This window comes from Neoarius graeffei, chromosome 19 (genome assembly GCF_027579695.1).
Source record: "Neoarius graeffei isolate fNeoGra1 chromosome 19, fNeoGra1.pri, whole genome shotgun sequence".
In the NCBI taxonomy this organism is placed as follows: domain Eukaryota; kingdom Metazoa; phylum Chordata; class Actinopteri; order Siluriformes; family Ariidae; genus Neoarius; species Neoarius graeffei.
The window spans coordinates 13,271,053-13,286,044 of NC_083587.1; the positions used below are offsets into that span (position 1 = coordinate 13,271,053).

At 40.9% G+C, this 14,992-nt stretch overlaps 1 protein-coding gene across 6 annotated transcripts in view; it reads left to right on the forward strand.

Annotated features, from left to right (window-relative positions):
• tnikb (TRAF2 and NCK interacting kinase b) overlaps positions 1 to 14,992 on the forward strand; it is a 91,175-nt gene that overhangs the window by 5,968 nt on the left and 70,215 nt on the right. For 5 of the 6 annotated variants that reach the window (XM_060899674.1, XM_060899679.1, XM_060899675.1 and 2 more), the window contains exon 2: positions 12,630 to 12,695. In XM_060899674.1, coding sequence (XP_060755657.1) covers positions 12,630 to 12,695 — 66 coding nt within the window. Of the gene's footprint in view, positions 1 to 12,629; positions 12,696 to 13,530; positions 13,555 to 14,992 lie in introns of those variants that run through there. The other variant, XM_060899678.1, reaches the window with a different exon arrangement.

Sequence of the window (14,992 nt, forward strand, 5' to 3'; positions counted from 1 at the left end):
AAGAAAGAAAGGGGTGTGTATTAACTGGGGAAGTGTGTGAGACAATCTCCAGATTGTTGCTCATTGTTTTCTTCTTAATATCTAGAATGTGACATTTAGCTTCATGGTTCACTGTTAGACAGAAAGGTCCTTCAGGAGATCTTCCAAGAGTGCAGCAACTGAAGCCTCCTGAGAGTTTAAAGGGTTAAAGAACAACCCAGAGTTTCTGTAGGGAACCAAAATTCTTCCATAACGTCAGCGTAAAGAGCGTGCTGCCAGTTTTTAATCTTTACACAGATAACACTAATGCCATAATTTTATTTCAATTTCTGTTAAAATTCTTTTTATCAAAAAGTCATGGACATTACGGTCCACTGTATTTCATATTTCTGCATAGCTGACATTTTAAAGTGATGCCGTTAAAGATGTGAGTCATGAAAATGTATTTTTGTCAGTGTTTGTCAGCATTAATAACAACATGCCGCATGACACGTCGCTGACTGTTTCATCTTTCAGATTGACAACTTTAATGATTATTTTAGAAAAATTGAATTTAATAAGTGAGTTGTAGATGAACGTCTGTGATTTGTTTGCCATTTTTTTAGGCACAGACCTGACAGAAGAAGACGTTTCACACGTACAGTGTGATTTTCTCTTCACAGGAATCTGAATATAAATAAACCTGATGTGATGTGGACTATTTCACACGCGTCTGTGCAGAGTGGAATGATTCAGCTGTATTTAATAATAATAATAATAATAATAATAATAATGATAATTAACTTTTTATATCACACACTTTATCCATTTCAATGAATCTAAGTGCTTTATAATGTGAAGTGAAAAAGAAATGAAGAAAAAGTAAAAAGATAATAATGATGTAATAAATAGCTGTTACAGAAAGAAGAAAATGATAAAAGTATAAAAGATAAAATGTCATAAAAAGTGTGTACAAATAGAGGACTTCATTAAAACTTTAAATAAAACACTATAAAAGTAATGTTACATTAAAAGATAATAATAATGTCGACAGTTAAATTGTAAGAATAAATTTTCACTTTTTTCCGATCATTTCATTAAATGCATTTAGCAGACACTGTTATCCAGAGCAACATACAGGACACCCAGAGCAACTAGGGGTTCGGTGCCTTGCTCAAGGGCAGTTCAGCCATTCCTGCTGGTGTTGGGAATTGAACCAGCAACCTTGTGGTTCCAAAGCTGCTTCTCTAACCATTAGGTCATGACTTCTGTGATTGATAGAGTCTGATGAACGTTTACTGGTTGTTTCCAGATCAGCACTTTGGTGCATGAAAACAAAAAGCTGCATAACGTTTAATATTTTAATTAAAAATGTATATGTTTGTCAAGAAACACAGATATGTGCCATGTGTAATGAGATTATTGTGTATGAAGGACAGTCAGCGATCGATTCTGTCTCCAAGCGATGACCATCTGTCCATCACGTCGTCTCGGAGTCTGTGTGTGAAGTGTGTTTTTTCCTGTGTGAGAGATGTTCCTCTGTTCCACGCCTGAATGTGGGCTCTGAGGCTCACTTTAGGTTCTGGTGTTATTTGTGTGTAATGGAGGAGGAACAGCAGTAATGGTGTGTAATCTAACGCAGCTCCACACCATCCTGGGAAATCACACTGCTGTTAACGGTGTGCTGTGGGACCTTCTCTGATCTTCTCTGTGTAAACGCAGGTGAATTTTCTCTCTAGCTCTTCTGGTTCGTGTCGTTTTCTGAAGTGTCTGCATGGTGAGTTTTGACACTGTGTGAGAGGAGAAACTTCACGCTGCTGTCATTCTGCCCACAATCCCACAGCAGATGCTCAAACATGGCAGCCGTCCACGTCCTTCTACAGGATGGAGGGTCGTGTGCAGGTCACAGCTCGGGTTCTGGTTCAGATTCACAGAACTGTTCGCAAGACCCAAGCTGGGATGTGGGATGTGGTGAACGAGCAGGAATATATCTGATCCATGCAGTTTCAGTTCTCTGATACCCCTTTTCCACCAAATCAGTTCCAGGGCTGGTTCGGGGCCAGTGCTGGTGCTGGTTCACAACTCGTTCAACTTGCGAGCCAGCTGAGAACCAGTCTGCTTTTCCATAGCTCGCGGTGCTAAGGGAAGCCACGTCATTACGTCGCTGTATATGTCAGTTACGTCGCTCTATATGTCATTACGTCACTGTATACGTCAGTTACATCGCTACATTTGCATAAACCTTGGCGCGAATATTGAAGCAAAAACAACGTGGAAGAAGCAGCAGCAGCAGCAACAACAACAATAATAATAATAATGGATGACTTCGCATTTGTACAGCTGCTGCTTCTCGTCGCTTAAAAATAGCGATCTTTCGCAGTCTTGTTATTGTTGTTGGTCTTAACAACTCCGCCCCCCCGCTGACGTAAGCGGTTCTTTCCTCTGGCCCAGCAGAGAGTTGGTGCTAGCCTGGAACCAGTTTTTCTGGCCCCAGAGCCAGTTCTTTGTCAGTGGAAACAGAAAACCCGGTTCCAAACTGGCCCCGAACCAGCCCTGGAACTGCTTTGGTGGAAAAGAGGCATGAGAATCCAACCAGCCATATGTCCTGAAGTTGTCTGAGAATTTTGATAAATAAAAGCATCGGTGCTTTACCATGATTTAAAAAATTCCAATATTATGCCTTTTACTTTGTTAAACAGCATGTTTTTAAAATCATGCTTTTTTTTAAATTGCCATATTACAACGAGCGCATGTTCTGGCTGGAGCTTCAGTCCAAGTCGCACTGAAACATTGCACACCTTCTGACCAATCAGCTTCGAGCATTTATTTACTTGCGCTGTGGTACAAGACAAAAATATCATAGATACGAATATTTCAAGACATTTCTTTGTTACTTGACATTGATCTCGATCACGGGCAATTGCTCTAAGACAACGAGGGAGGCTCAGCCTCCTCTAAAAATGACGAACATCGTGTAGGATGAATTGCGCTCGGCTTATGTTATAGCCGACCTTATAACATTGCTATTTCAGATCCAGAATCATAGAAATATATGTGCTCAACCCAACTACAGTGCGACATCATTCTGTTATAACTTTCCCCAGTTCACCTAATGTGTGCGTGAGTTTTTCCCCCTCGTGACAACGCGATGCAGCCCAGCCTCAGTGGACTTCAATGGCATTTGGGAGCTATGCGCTTTTCAATATCAAAATGCAAGACGATTATTGGACAAATACTGCGAAAACGCCCGCCCACGGACTCCCACGGACTCCCAGCCTCACAGTGGGAGGAACATGGCAAAGCTTTCCGCGAGGAGACTGGTGATTGGTGAAAGCGGCTGGATATTTTCTTTGATTGACAGCTCGTTTCAAGTATAGACAGGCAGCGGTGAATTTCAGTTCAGTCCCATGCGGATTCGCAAGTGCTGTGGTGTATTGTAAGAGATCAGCTTACATTTCGATTTAATTCATTACGTACGGTTTCTACCAGCTTTTTTAGTTTGTATATATTTTCATTGTAAATAAAGTGTAAATATAGTGTTGTCAAGTTTGCTATCTTAGTTCCAGAAATTTCGTTTATTTGAGTGACTGAACTTGAACTTGAGGGGGCTCGTCAGCTAGCAAGAAAGCTGCGCACGGATGCCAAGTATTGCTGATTTAATTTTGGCGAAGCCTTTTGCCAGTCTTCCTTTCGAGGAATAAAATTAAAATTAAAGCGCAGGGTAGACCAACGCCTCAAATTGACTTGGTGAAAAAGGTAGGGAATAATACTCGTTCCTTTCAGCTCTCCTGGTATGAGAAAGTGAATTGGCTAACAGCAAGTGACCCACATCAACAACAGTAAATAGGCTACTTTAGTAATATGTCATGGATGGACCAAAAATATAGAATCTATTTAAAATGTTTATGCTGAGTATATTATATTGGAATATATATTTTTCTGGATATGAATTAAACACAGCTACAATTTGGAAAACATTTTTAAACAAAAACACAGCCGAGAACATTTCACACTACAGACCTGGATTAAAAGTGAAGGGTTATCAAAATTGTCAATAAAACATTTCTCAGTCAAAATAAGTAAAATATAGGGAAAGTATCATTGAATGAAATGTGTGGCACCCAGCTCTATGTTTGGCTCCCCAAGGTCAGTGCTTGTGCCTATTCCAGAACACTCTGCTGTTACTGCTGAGGTTCCTGACAAAGAGCTGCTTTCAATAATGATCAATTTTTAAACAACATGCCACATGCCACAATTTTAAAATATAAAATGTTAAAATATACCCCCCCAACACCATCATCATGTATATTGGACAGTAGGCTAATGGGCCAAAAGAACCTGTTATTTCACAGTTTGTGACCCTGCCAAAAATCAGCTAGATCAGAGGCAAGAGTATGGGCAAAATTGATGTGTTTTTTCTTTTTTCTTTTAAAATCTGGAAATATCGTAACCGACCAGCCTCCCCTGTTTGAAAGACTACCAGCCGCCACTGATCTCGATACACATCGGGTTCCTGCATTTAAATGATCTTTTAAAAATGTATTTGATGATAATTTTAATGAATGTGTACAAAAATAAACACTAAAAAGGAGGAACAGATTTTTAAAAAAAAGTCAGTGCAGTTTTTTTTTGTCTTTTACGCATATAAAGGTTCAGATGACTGTGTTGTGATTCTGATTTCAGTAACATTCCCATGATAACATCTTACAAGTGTGCTGTGATAGAACTGATCATGATATCAATATTATATCATCAATAATGGTTCCTCAAAAGTTCCTGGTCTGGTCCAAGTTTCCTACTGGGTTCTACCTGAAGTCTGAAATCTGAAACAGAAAGCATCTGTGCTTACGTTCCTGGAGAGAGACAAACCAAATATTCTTTAAGCGTTGTGAGTTTACTGAATTTGTGTTTTAATCTTCAACACGTTCAGCACTCCTCTGAGGTGCTCCATCAGTTCTTTGAGATAAAGCACTTTAATTACATTCACGACACAGTTTTAGATCTGAGGCAACATCCACACAAATGTTTTAGTTTCAAAACACATCACTTTTGCTGTGTTTACGCCCGGCGTCCACATGACTCAGGAGTGCTGGTCTGGTTTTAACGTGAAGACTCCGGGGTGATGTTTTACTGCCAACGGTGAAAACGGAGACGTTTGGAAATGATGATGCAGAAACCCACACTCACTTCTTGATTGGGTCTCATCAGACATGACGTATTCTTCCCTGATTCGTCACGCTCCTATCATATGAGCCTTTCTAGAAGAAAGCTGTGTGTTATCCCAGCACGTGCGTGCCCAGTGTACGTGAATGGTCACGTGATGTGTGTTTAGGTGAGTTAGTGTGGATGGAGATTGTTTCTGATAGAGAGCTAAAACACTCGTCTGGGCGGAGATCGATTTTGTTTTAAAACTAAAACACATTAATGTGGACGTATCGTGAGTCTCTGATGGGGAACCAGTGTTTCCCCTAGAAAATGTTTGAAGGTGCGGTGGCAAGACCCACGCTCAGACGTCCCACCCCAGTATGAGGATAAAAACAGCCAACAGCACAGAAGGCTATACATAGATTAATCCATCGGTCATGACTTTAGCCCACAACATGCCAGCACATAACTGCGCAGAATAAAATGCTAAAACAGCCAACAGTACACAACAAAAGCACCTCGGTAGTAGGCTAACTCAACTTAAACAACTTGCTTGTATCAGTACCAATGCAGTATAGAAACATTGAAAACAGAGGAAGCAGTGCACTCGGCGGTGCTAATAGAAGTAACTAATGACTTACGCTTAAAACTTCCCAAAGGCCTGCCTGCGTCTGTCATTGGCCTGCATGAACTCCTTTGCGATGGCTGTCATGTCAGTTTGTTCCAGAATGTCACGGTGAATATGGCAGTTCATCAAGTCATTCAGTCTCGTGTCATTGTGGATCGGAGGTATGATTTCAGTCGACGAAGTGTGGAAAACAAACGCTCTGCTGATGCCGAGGGCACGAAGGCCAAAAGCCAGGGCACCGAGGCCATAAAATAAAACAATGATTTTAAGTTCATGTCTATAATGAATTTAATTTAAGGACTAATGACTCTTCTGAGGAAGATTGGAGTCCCGGTCAAAACTATCAAGCAGGTAAAGAAACATCTACAATATTATGTCTGAAGATAAGAAAATATTGAACACATCTAAACTTATCAATCCATCACTCACTTCAAAAATTGTAAAACTTAAACCTATATCCTCCCATAATTTTTGTTCAATTGACACCGAATGTGCAAGAGCATCTTCAGACTGTACTACTATGCAGATTTTTTATTAATCAAAATTGAGCCTGGAGTACATCAAAATGTTTGACTGTAAATGGAACATATACTAGCATGCAGGCTACTGATTAACCCATAAGAGCCCAGACTGATTTTTCAATCAGGGAAAATTATTGAGGAAATAAAATGAACTAAATAGACGACAAAGAAAACATTTCTGACCTTTTATTTTTTAAAATAGCACTTTCATGTCTCAAGATCTGAAATATTAAATTGCAAATTTGCAGAACACTGCAACGCTATTACACTGTAAGGCCGAATCCCATTTCACCCCTTGGACCAACCCCTTGGCCCTTCCCCTTCATTTTGCGCGTTCACGTGAAGGGGTAGGGGTATCCCAATCCCAGTTAACGCGGAGGGGAAGGGGTAGGGCTTCTGTACCCCTCCAAACGGAGATTTTCCTGGAGCTGACTCCGAACGAAGGGGTTTGAGTGATTTCCCACAATGCCATGCGGATTTCAGCGAGATTTCATGCGGATTTCAGAAAGATGGCGGTTCCCGCGGCGAAAGATTGTCATAAATGTATTTTCTCCATTATTTACGTGTTTTAAGTTGTTATCCAGAGGAAACACGCCGCTTGATTCGCTTTCGAGCTGAGAATGAGCAGCGATTTCTGAAATCCAAGCTGCTGCTAAAAAGCTTTGGGAGTGAGTATTGTTTTCGGTTGCTTGACTGCGTACGTTTTGTTCTGTTATTCTCGCTTTTATTGTTTACATGAGTGTTCTGACACCTCATTCTGTCGGATGTGGTGCACGAAGCGCCAAAGATATCCCATTCAGTGGTGTTAGTTAACAAATCACACCCTGCCAGCAGAGATTTCTGCCTCTGGCTCTGACTGTAGCGGCTGGTCGCAGCCAATGATGCATTTGGTCGCGTTTTGCTAACGTAAACGCTGACGGAGGTACGCGATGACGTATGCGATCGTTGAAGGGCTATCCCAATACGTAAGGGTTGAATTTCAAGCCCTATCCCTTGTAGCTCAGTTTCAAGGGGAAGGGCCAAGGGGAAGGGAGAGGGGAAGGGGTAGGGGTAGAAATTAGAATTGGGATTGGGCCCTAACCCCAAAGTTCATTCTATGCAAACAGTTTGAGTGAATACCACTTTTAAGGATTAGTTTTATTGCATTACTTAAACAGTATGAGTATATGAAGAGTATATGAGACAGTCATTGGATGTACTCATTTTTGTAATTTAAACAAACTAAAACTGTCATGTTTTACCTCAGGCCACAGTGCTGCACTGCTGTGATTGGCTCAAAATTCAAGACAAGTTGAGTTGACGGCTACAGAGGAAGTTGCGCCATTTTCTAATTTACACAGAGCAATTTAAGGTCTTTGCACTTTTGACAGCAAGCTAATTAGCATGTTAGCGACTACAGTCGGTACTCGGCACATTAAAAGCGGGTCAACGTTGTAACGACATAACGTTACTGTATAAGCAATGCTTATTTAACGGTAACAAACTTAAGCCCTATATGTTGAAATTCCTCTCTTATTCGTTTGTTAATTTATCACACAGTCTTACCTCAGTCAACTTCTTCCCTCCTTCTGTGAAAATTCAACGTCTCAGACGAGGACACAAGTGGGCGGGAGATGCATTTGATTAAGTCTTCTGATTGGCTGGTGATAGATTGGTGGGCGGGGGATGCGTTTGATTAAGTCTCCTGATTGGCTGGTGATAGATTGGTGGGCGGGGGATGCGTTTGATTAAGTCTCCTGCTTGGCTGGTGATAGATTGGTGTCATTATAGCGCGTCGGAGTGGTTCATGCCAGGCTCGAGTCTGCTCAACGTCAAAAAATATTGGTTTAGCCTATTTTTAAAATAATTTTCAAAAATAATTTTCAAAAAGTTACCCGGGCCACGGCCCCCCTTCAGGAATTCCTGAAGGTGCGGCAGCAAAAATCAAGGTGTGGCGGCCCGCCTCAGCCAATTGTACATAGCGGAAACACTGGGGAACTCTGTAAGGTTCTGCGTGATTTCCTCACACGTGCCTCTTGGCTTGGTGTTAGAAGTCACACTTGGTGTGAAAGAATCTGGTCTTGCTTGGCTCCTCCTAAATGTCCAGAGTCACATGTTAATGTTTGCGCACAAGAACTTGTGCTTTTTTCAGTACAGACGTCTTCTGAGGTTTTTTTTTCCCTGTCAGCATTTTCGGTTTTAGTTCATGAGGCACCTGTCAGCTGTACATGAAGAAACCTCTCCCTCTGAAATCCTCTGTCTGATTTATTGTGGTTTCCTGTTTCTTCTTTGAGAACCTGCACATTTCTTCTCATTACTTCACTGAAACTAAAGCTTTCATTTTGTTCTTCATGAGATAAAGTTTTTGGATGTTGAAATAAAACTGTGTGACGTGATTGGCAGCTGGTGAGGATTTTTTAAGGCATCGTGTTTCTTCTTCCTCCACATTAGACGTTATTTGCATAATTTATTTACCGATTTTCATGAACTTCACATGACAGATGTGAAGATGTCAGATGTGGAGAACTTCGAGTTGCGCATCCATGCAAATGACATTGAGTGGTTTTCCTCGAGCTTTATTTGGCCCTCAGTCTTTAATGTCTGATTTAGTGTTGAAGTCAAGTCACTAAATCTCGAGTCCAAATCCAGCCTCGAGTCCCCAGTGTTCAAGTCCGAGTCAAGTCCAAATCATTAAAGAAAATTTCGAGTTGAGTCTGAGTCGGGTCCACTATTGATCCGAGTCAAGTCCAAGTCGAGTCCACTATTGATCCGAGTCGAGTCCAAGTCGAGTCCACTATTGATCCAAGTCGAATCCACTACTGATCCGAGGCAAGTCCAAGTTGAGTTCACTGTTGATCCAAGTCGAGTCCGAGTCAAGTCCACTATTGATCCGAGTTGAGTCCAAGTCAAGTCCACTACTGATCTGAGTCGAGTCCACTACTGATCCAAGGCGAGTCCAAGTCGAGTTCACTATTGATCCGAGTCAAGTCCGAGTCAAGTCCACTACTGATCTGAGTCGAGTCTGAGTCGAGTCCACTATTGATCTGAGTTGAGTCCAAGTCGAGTCCACTATTGATCCAAGTCAAGTTCGAGTCGAGTCCCGAGTCAAGTCCAGTACTGATCCGAGTCAAGTCCATTATTGATCCGAGTCAAGTCCACTACTGATCCAAGTTGTGTCCAAGTCGAGTCCGAGAACAAGACTCCAATGATGCCTGTTGCTGCCTTTATGTGAAAGTGTCTCTACTACTGTGTTGGACTAACATTACTGCTTGACTGCCCCATTTTAGTTAACAGGCTAAGGATAAAAAGCTTGTTCATCTCTCAGCAAGCCCCGCCCACTATCAACAGGGCAAATAACATGAGAGAGGATTAACACTAGCGAGTTCATCACTCAGCAAGCAAGCCCCGCTATCAACAGGGCAATGAGCATAACGTGCCACTTTGGGTGGAGTCTTACCAAATGATGATTGAAGTCCGAGGTTGTCCCCATCATCTCCTCGATAGTTCTTCTACATATGGAGCATATAGCAGCACATTTTTTCCTACTGCATGAGAAGTCTGCATAAGCAAAGCGGACAATCCTGGGGCGTTCTCTCCAGGCATTTTAGCACCATTAACATTAGTTTGTTCCTGAACATGACGTATGAACAGGTGAATGTGCATTCTCTTGCACAAAATTTGTATAAAAATTAATGTAGATACATCTTATGCCAAATTATTATGGCATGTTACAAAAAATTAAGAAAAAAATCAGAGTCCTCGTTTCCGATGTATGAGTCCAAATGCAGTTAATGCACGAGTCCGAGTTCGAGTTATCAGTGCTCAAGTCCAAGTTGAGTCACGAGTCCTTAAAATTAGGGCACAAGTTGGACTCAGGTACTACAAGCCTGGTCTGATTTGAGTTCTTCTGGTTTATATTTAACCTTTTATTCAAACTGCAGCAGCAGGTTTAGTTATAATCACCTGAGAGTTTCTCAGCGTGGACAAAACCCTGAATAACATGAACTAACACACTGGCTTGGTAAATGGACTTGGGGATGGTTCTGTCCTGTGATGTGATGTGATCATCTCCTGTGTCTTTTAGTGCATATAGTGGTGCTTAAAAGTTTGTGAACCCTTTAGAATTTTCTATATTTCTGCATAAATATGACCTAAAATAACATCAGATTTTCACACAAGTCCTAAAAGTAAAGAGAACCCAGTTAAACAAATGAGACATAAATATTATACTTGGTCATTTATTTATTGAGGAAAATGATCCAATATTACAGATCTGTGAATGGCAAAAGTATGTGAACCTCTAGGATTAGCAGTTAATTTGAAGGTGTTTTCAATCAATGGGATGGCAATCAGGTGTGAGTGGGCACCCCGTTTTATTTAAAGAACAGGGATCTATCAAAGTCTGATCTTCACAACACATGTTTGTGGAAGTGTATCATGGTACGAACAAAGGAGATTTCTGAGGACCTCACAAAAAGCGTTGTTGATGCTCATCAGGCTGGAAAAGGTTACAAAACCATCTCTAAAGAGTTTGGACTCCACCAATCCACAGTCAGACAGATTGTGTACAAATGGAGGAAATTCAAGACCATTGTTACCCTCCCCAGGAGTGGTTGACCAACAAAGATCACTCCAAGAGCAAGGCGTGTAATAGTTGGTGAGGTCACAAAGGACCCCAGGGTAACTTCTAAGCAACTGAAGGCCTCTCTCACATTGGCTAATGTTAATGTTCATAAGACCACCATCAGGAGACCACTGAACAACAATGGTGTGCATGGCAGGGTTGCAAGGAAAAAGACACTGCTCTCCAAAAGGAACATTGCTGCTCATCTGCAGTTTGCTAAAGATCACGTGGACAAGATAGAAGGCTATTGGAAAAATGTTTTGTGGACGGATGAGACCAAAATAGAACTTTTTGGTTTAAATGAGAAGTATTATGTTTGGAGAAAGGAAAACACTGCATTCCAGCATAAGACCCTTATCCCATCTGTGAAACATGGTGGTGGTAGTATCATGGTTTGGACCTGTTTTGCTGCATCTGGGCCAGGACGGCTTGGCATCATTGATGGAACAATGAATTCTGAATTATACCAGCAAATTCTAAAGGCAAATGTCAGGACATCTGTCCATGAACTGAATCTCAAGAGAAGGTGGGTCATGTAGCAAGACAACAACCCTAAGCAAACAAGTCGTTCTACCAAAGAATTGTTAAAGAAGAATAAAGTTAATGTTTCGGAATGGCCAAGTCAGAGTCCTGACCTTAATCCAATCGAAATGTTTTGGAAGGACCTGAAGCGAGCAGTTCATGTGAGGAAACCCACCAACATCCCAGAGTTGAAGCTGTTCTGTACGGAGGAATGGGCTAAAATTCCTCCAAGCCGGTGTGCAGGACTGATCAACAGTTACTGGAAATGTTTAGTTGCAGTTATTGCTGCACAAGGGGGTCACACCAGATACTGAAAGCAAAGGCTCACATACTTTTGCCACTCACAGACATGTAATATTGGATCATTTTCCTCAATAAATAAATGACCAAGTATAATATTTTTTATCTCATTTGTTTAACTGGGTTCTCTTTATCTACTTTTAGGACTTGTGTGAAAATCTGATGATGTTTTAGGTCATATTTATGCAAAAATATAGAAAATTCTAAAGGGTTCACAAACTTTCAAGCACCACTGTGTATATCTCTAGCCGCTTTGTCCTGTTCTACGGGGTTGCAGGCAAGCTGGAGCCTATCCCAGCTGACTATGGGCGAAAGGCGGGGTACACCCTGGACATATATATTTATTTATTGCTTATTGTGTTAACGTTGAATATATATTATAGTGCTTATTGTATTAACATTTAATAATCATGAAACAAACCAAATTTAAAACAGCTGTTCTACGCTGTTCTTCTGTAAAAGGCACTGAATAATTAAGAGCTTTCTAAAAAGGTTGTGCTTTCTGAAGGAAACACGCCGTCGTTGAAGTGTTCCCTGAAGAACCTGTAATGTTCTAATTTTTTCTGAGAGTGTGTTGAAGGACTTGCCTTGCCAGCATTTTAATTTGCTGTGAGGCAAATAAAACACTCAGGGACGTGCTGTTAGAGGAAAATAATCACATTCATGGTGTAACAGTGTTTATTATTTACGTGATGATGGTGATATAGATCTCGACTTTTCTCTGTATTGCTCAACTCTAAACACAATAACTGTGAAATTTAATGAGTTGAATGTTCTTTATTTAATTATCTGCTTTTTTCATTTGAATTTGCAGTGTCCTGAAGTGATGAGCTCGCGGTAGCATGTGTGTGTAGTGGACAAATTATGTATTAATCTCTCTGATGCTCTGGTGTGAAAGATAATAGCAGCTAATCTGTGTGGGGTTTTTTAATGTTTTTTTTTTTCTCGTCAGGATCCTGCGGGAATCTTCGAGCTGGTGGAGCTTGTGGGAAATGGAACATACGGCCAAGTGTACAAGGTAAGTGCCCTTAGTGGGGTTAATTTAATCCCCTGTAAGAGCACAGGATTTGTATGATGATCATGTTACAGCCAGTTCAGAGACAGTCACTTATTATTCTTCCTTCGAGCTGCTGGAAGGTTTTTCTTGCTTGAGAAACTCTAGTGAGCGAGTTGAACATGTGGAATGCTGCAGCGTGTCAAGACCCGTGAGTTTCGGTGAATGCTCGTTTTCTTTTCTTCCTCTGTGATCCTCTTACAAACAAGACAATCTGCTTGATGTGCATGCAGATAAAAGACGACAAAACTTTCTCTTGAATTTCTGACCGCGACTTACGACACATCTGTGTCCTGCTTCTGTGTCTATTAAAGCTTTTCTACAGTCACTGACCTCCACAGATTAATGTTTTTATTTCTGATGAGTTTTTTTTTCTCTAAATCAGATGAATGTGTTTAATTTCTTTTGTTGTCCACTTTTTTGAAACAGATCCATTTTTTTTTTTAATAGCAGTAGTATCTGATGACACTGTAAATTCTGCCCTGAGTCGTAAAAATGGGTGTGGCGTGAAGGGTTCTTCGGGGCATGTCTGTAACATGACTGACTGACAAGAGAGACATAAACACAAATAATGAGTCCAAGACAGAGCTGTGATTATTCAGGAGGAAACATTTAAAAAAAACTTCGTCCTGAAACACATGAAATCTTTTTAAATAGAAATATTTGTGCTGTGTTTAATAATCCTGGTGATAATCTGTTGGTCGATGCTGTGAGGAGAGAGAACTGAACAGACTAAATCACTCAAGTGCTACTGCATCGCTGTCTTTAGGTGGAAATTGACTGAGGAATAAAAATCCCACTGCACCGCTATCAACACGGCATTGTGAGTAAAGTAGGAAAGTGTTAATGAAAGTGAAGATAGACAACATGTTCACGATCTTGGATTAAAATGCAGATCGTCCAGGTGAATTTTTCCTTTTGTGTATTGTTGAGTTTTTCAGAATTTTTCACATTATTAGTCATATGAAGTGAAGCATGACCTCGTGTTCCTGATCCACCGTCACTGACAGGTTCCTCAGACTGACAGCATTGATCAGATGCTAAATTTAGATCTTTATCGATGTGTATCAGGTGACTAATTTGTAAACGTGGACTGCTGTAATGTTGTAATGTGAACCGTCACTGCAGCACATGATCTACGCTTCTGAGAGCATGTGATCGTTTTGGAAGTTTTTAACAAAATCTGCATGAAGAGAGAATAACAGAGGAAGTATTTGCTTCAGCAGAACAAACGATGGAGAGCTCGATGGTTTTCAGAAGTTATTTCAGTTGACATTGACCCATTTCTGGAACCGTGACCCTCCAGAGAACATCGTCTCTCTCTGCACGGCTCGAGATTACGAAACTATGACTTTAATTAGACGCTAACGAGTGTCAGTGTTAGTGTTCATGTTCACGTCTGTGCTGGTGTGTGGCCACAGTTTTGGAGCTTGTAAGAGATGCTGATTTAACAAAAAGCGATGCAAAAAATGTAAACCAGAACATACCTTCTTCCATCTTTAAAACGAGGACAAGAAGAACTGCAGCAGCAGAGTCGCTCCATCTGTAAAAATATACGGTATTCGAGACGGGAAGATGAGAGGGAATGGAGGGAGATGTGATTTGGTAATATTATACCTTTATTGCAATGATGGGCTGCAGAAAATTCTTGCAGGTCACAAGCCTCGGCAAGTGCGAGAGAGAAAGAAAAGAAGAAAAAAGAAATGGGGGGAGAGAGAGCGAGAGAGAAAGAGAGCGGGAGGAAGGGAGCATAAATTAATGTCAGTTTGGCAGCCTCCACTCCATTCATCTCTGAGATATGACATGATCATTAAATTCAAAACATTTTCTTTAAATAAGAGAGAAGGCTTTAACGCTGAGGCTCCCAGCGACTGTATCTGTAATTCTTTTAGGATTTAACAAGGACGATGATTGAACAGTGTGTCACAATCAGACTTTCTCATTTGCCCTGTTGTTTCACATGCAAATTCCATCCGTGATAAGAGAAGACCTCTGAGGTTCTCCATTTTAATGTAAACTGAATGACGCTAGCGTGAAAAGCTGAAATTTGAGGCCAGATTGCGAGATTTTACAATGCAGTAAAGCTACAGCTGGTCATTTTTATCTGAATGCAGAGACAAAAGACTGGAGAATTTGCCTGAATCAAAGCTGATAAATGATTGAATGGGTTTGGGAACAACAGTAAAACAGTAATGATGGTGTCAGAAGTCTTTCATTGCTCCTCGATGATGTTCCTCACCCACTGTTCCGATTCCCAGGGT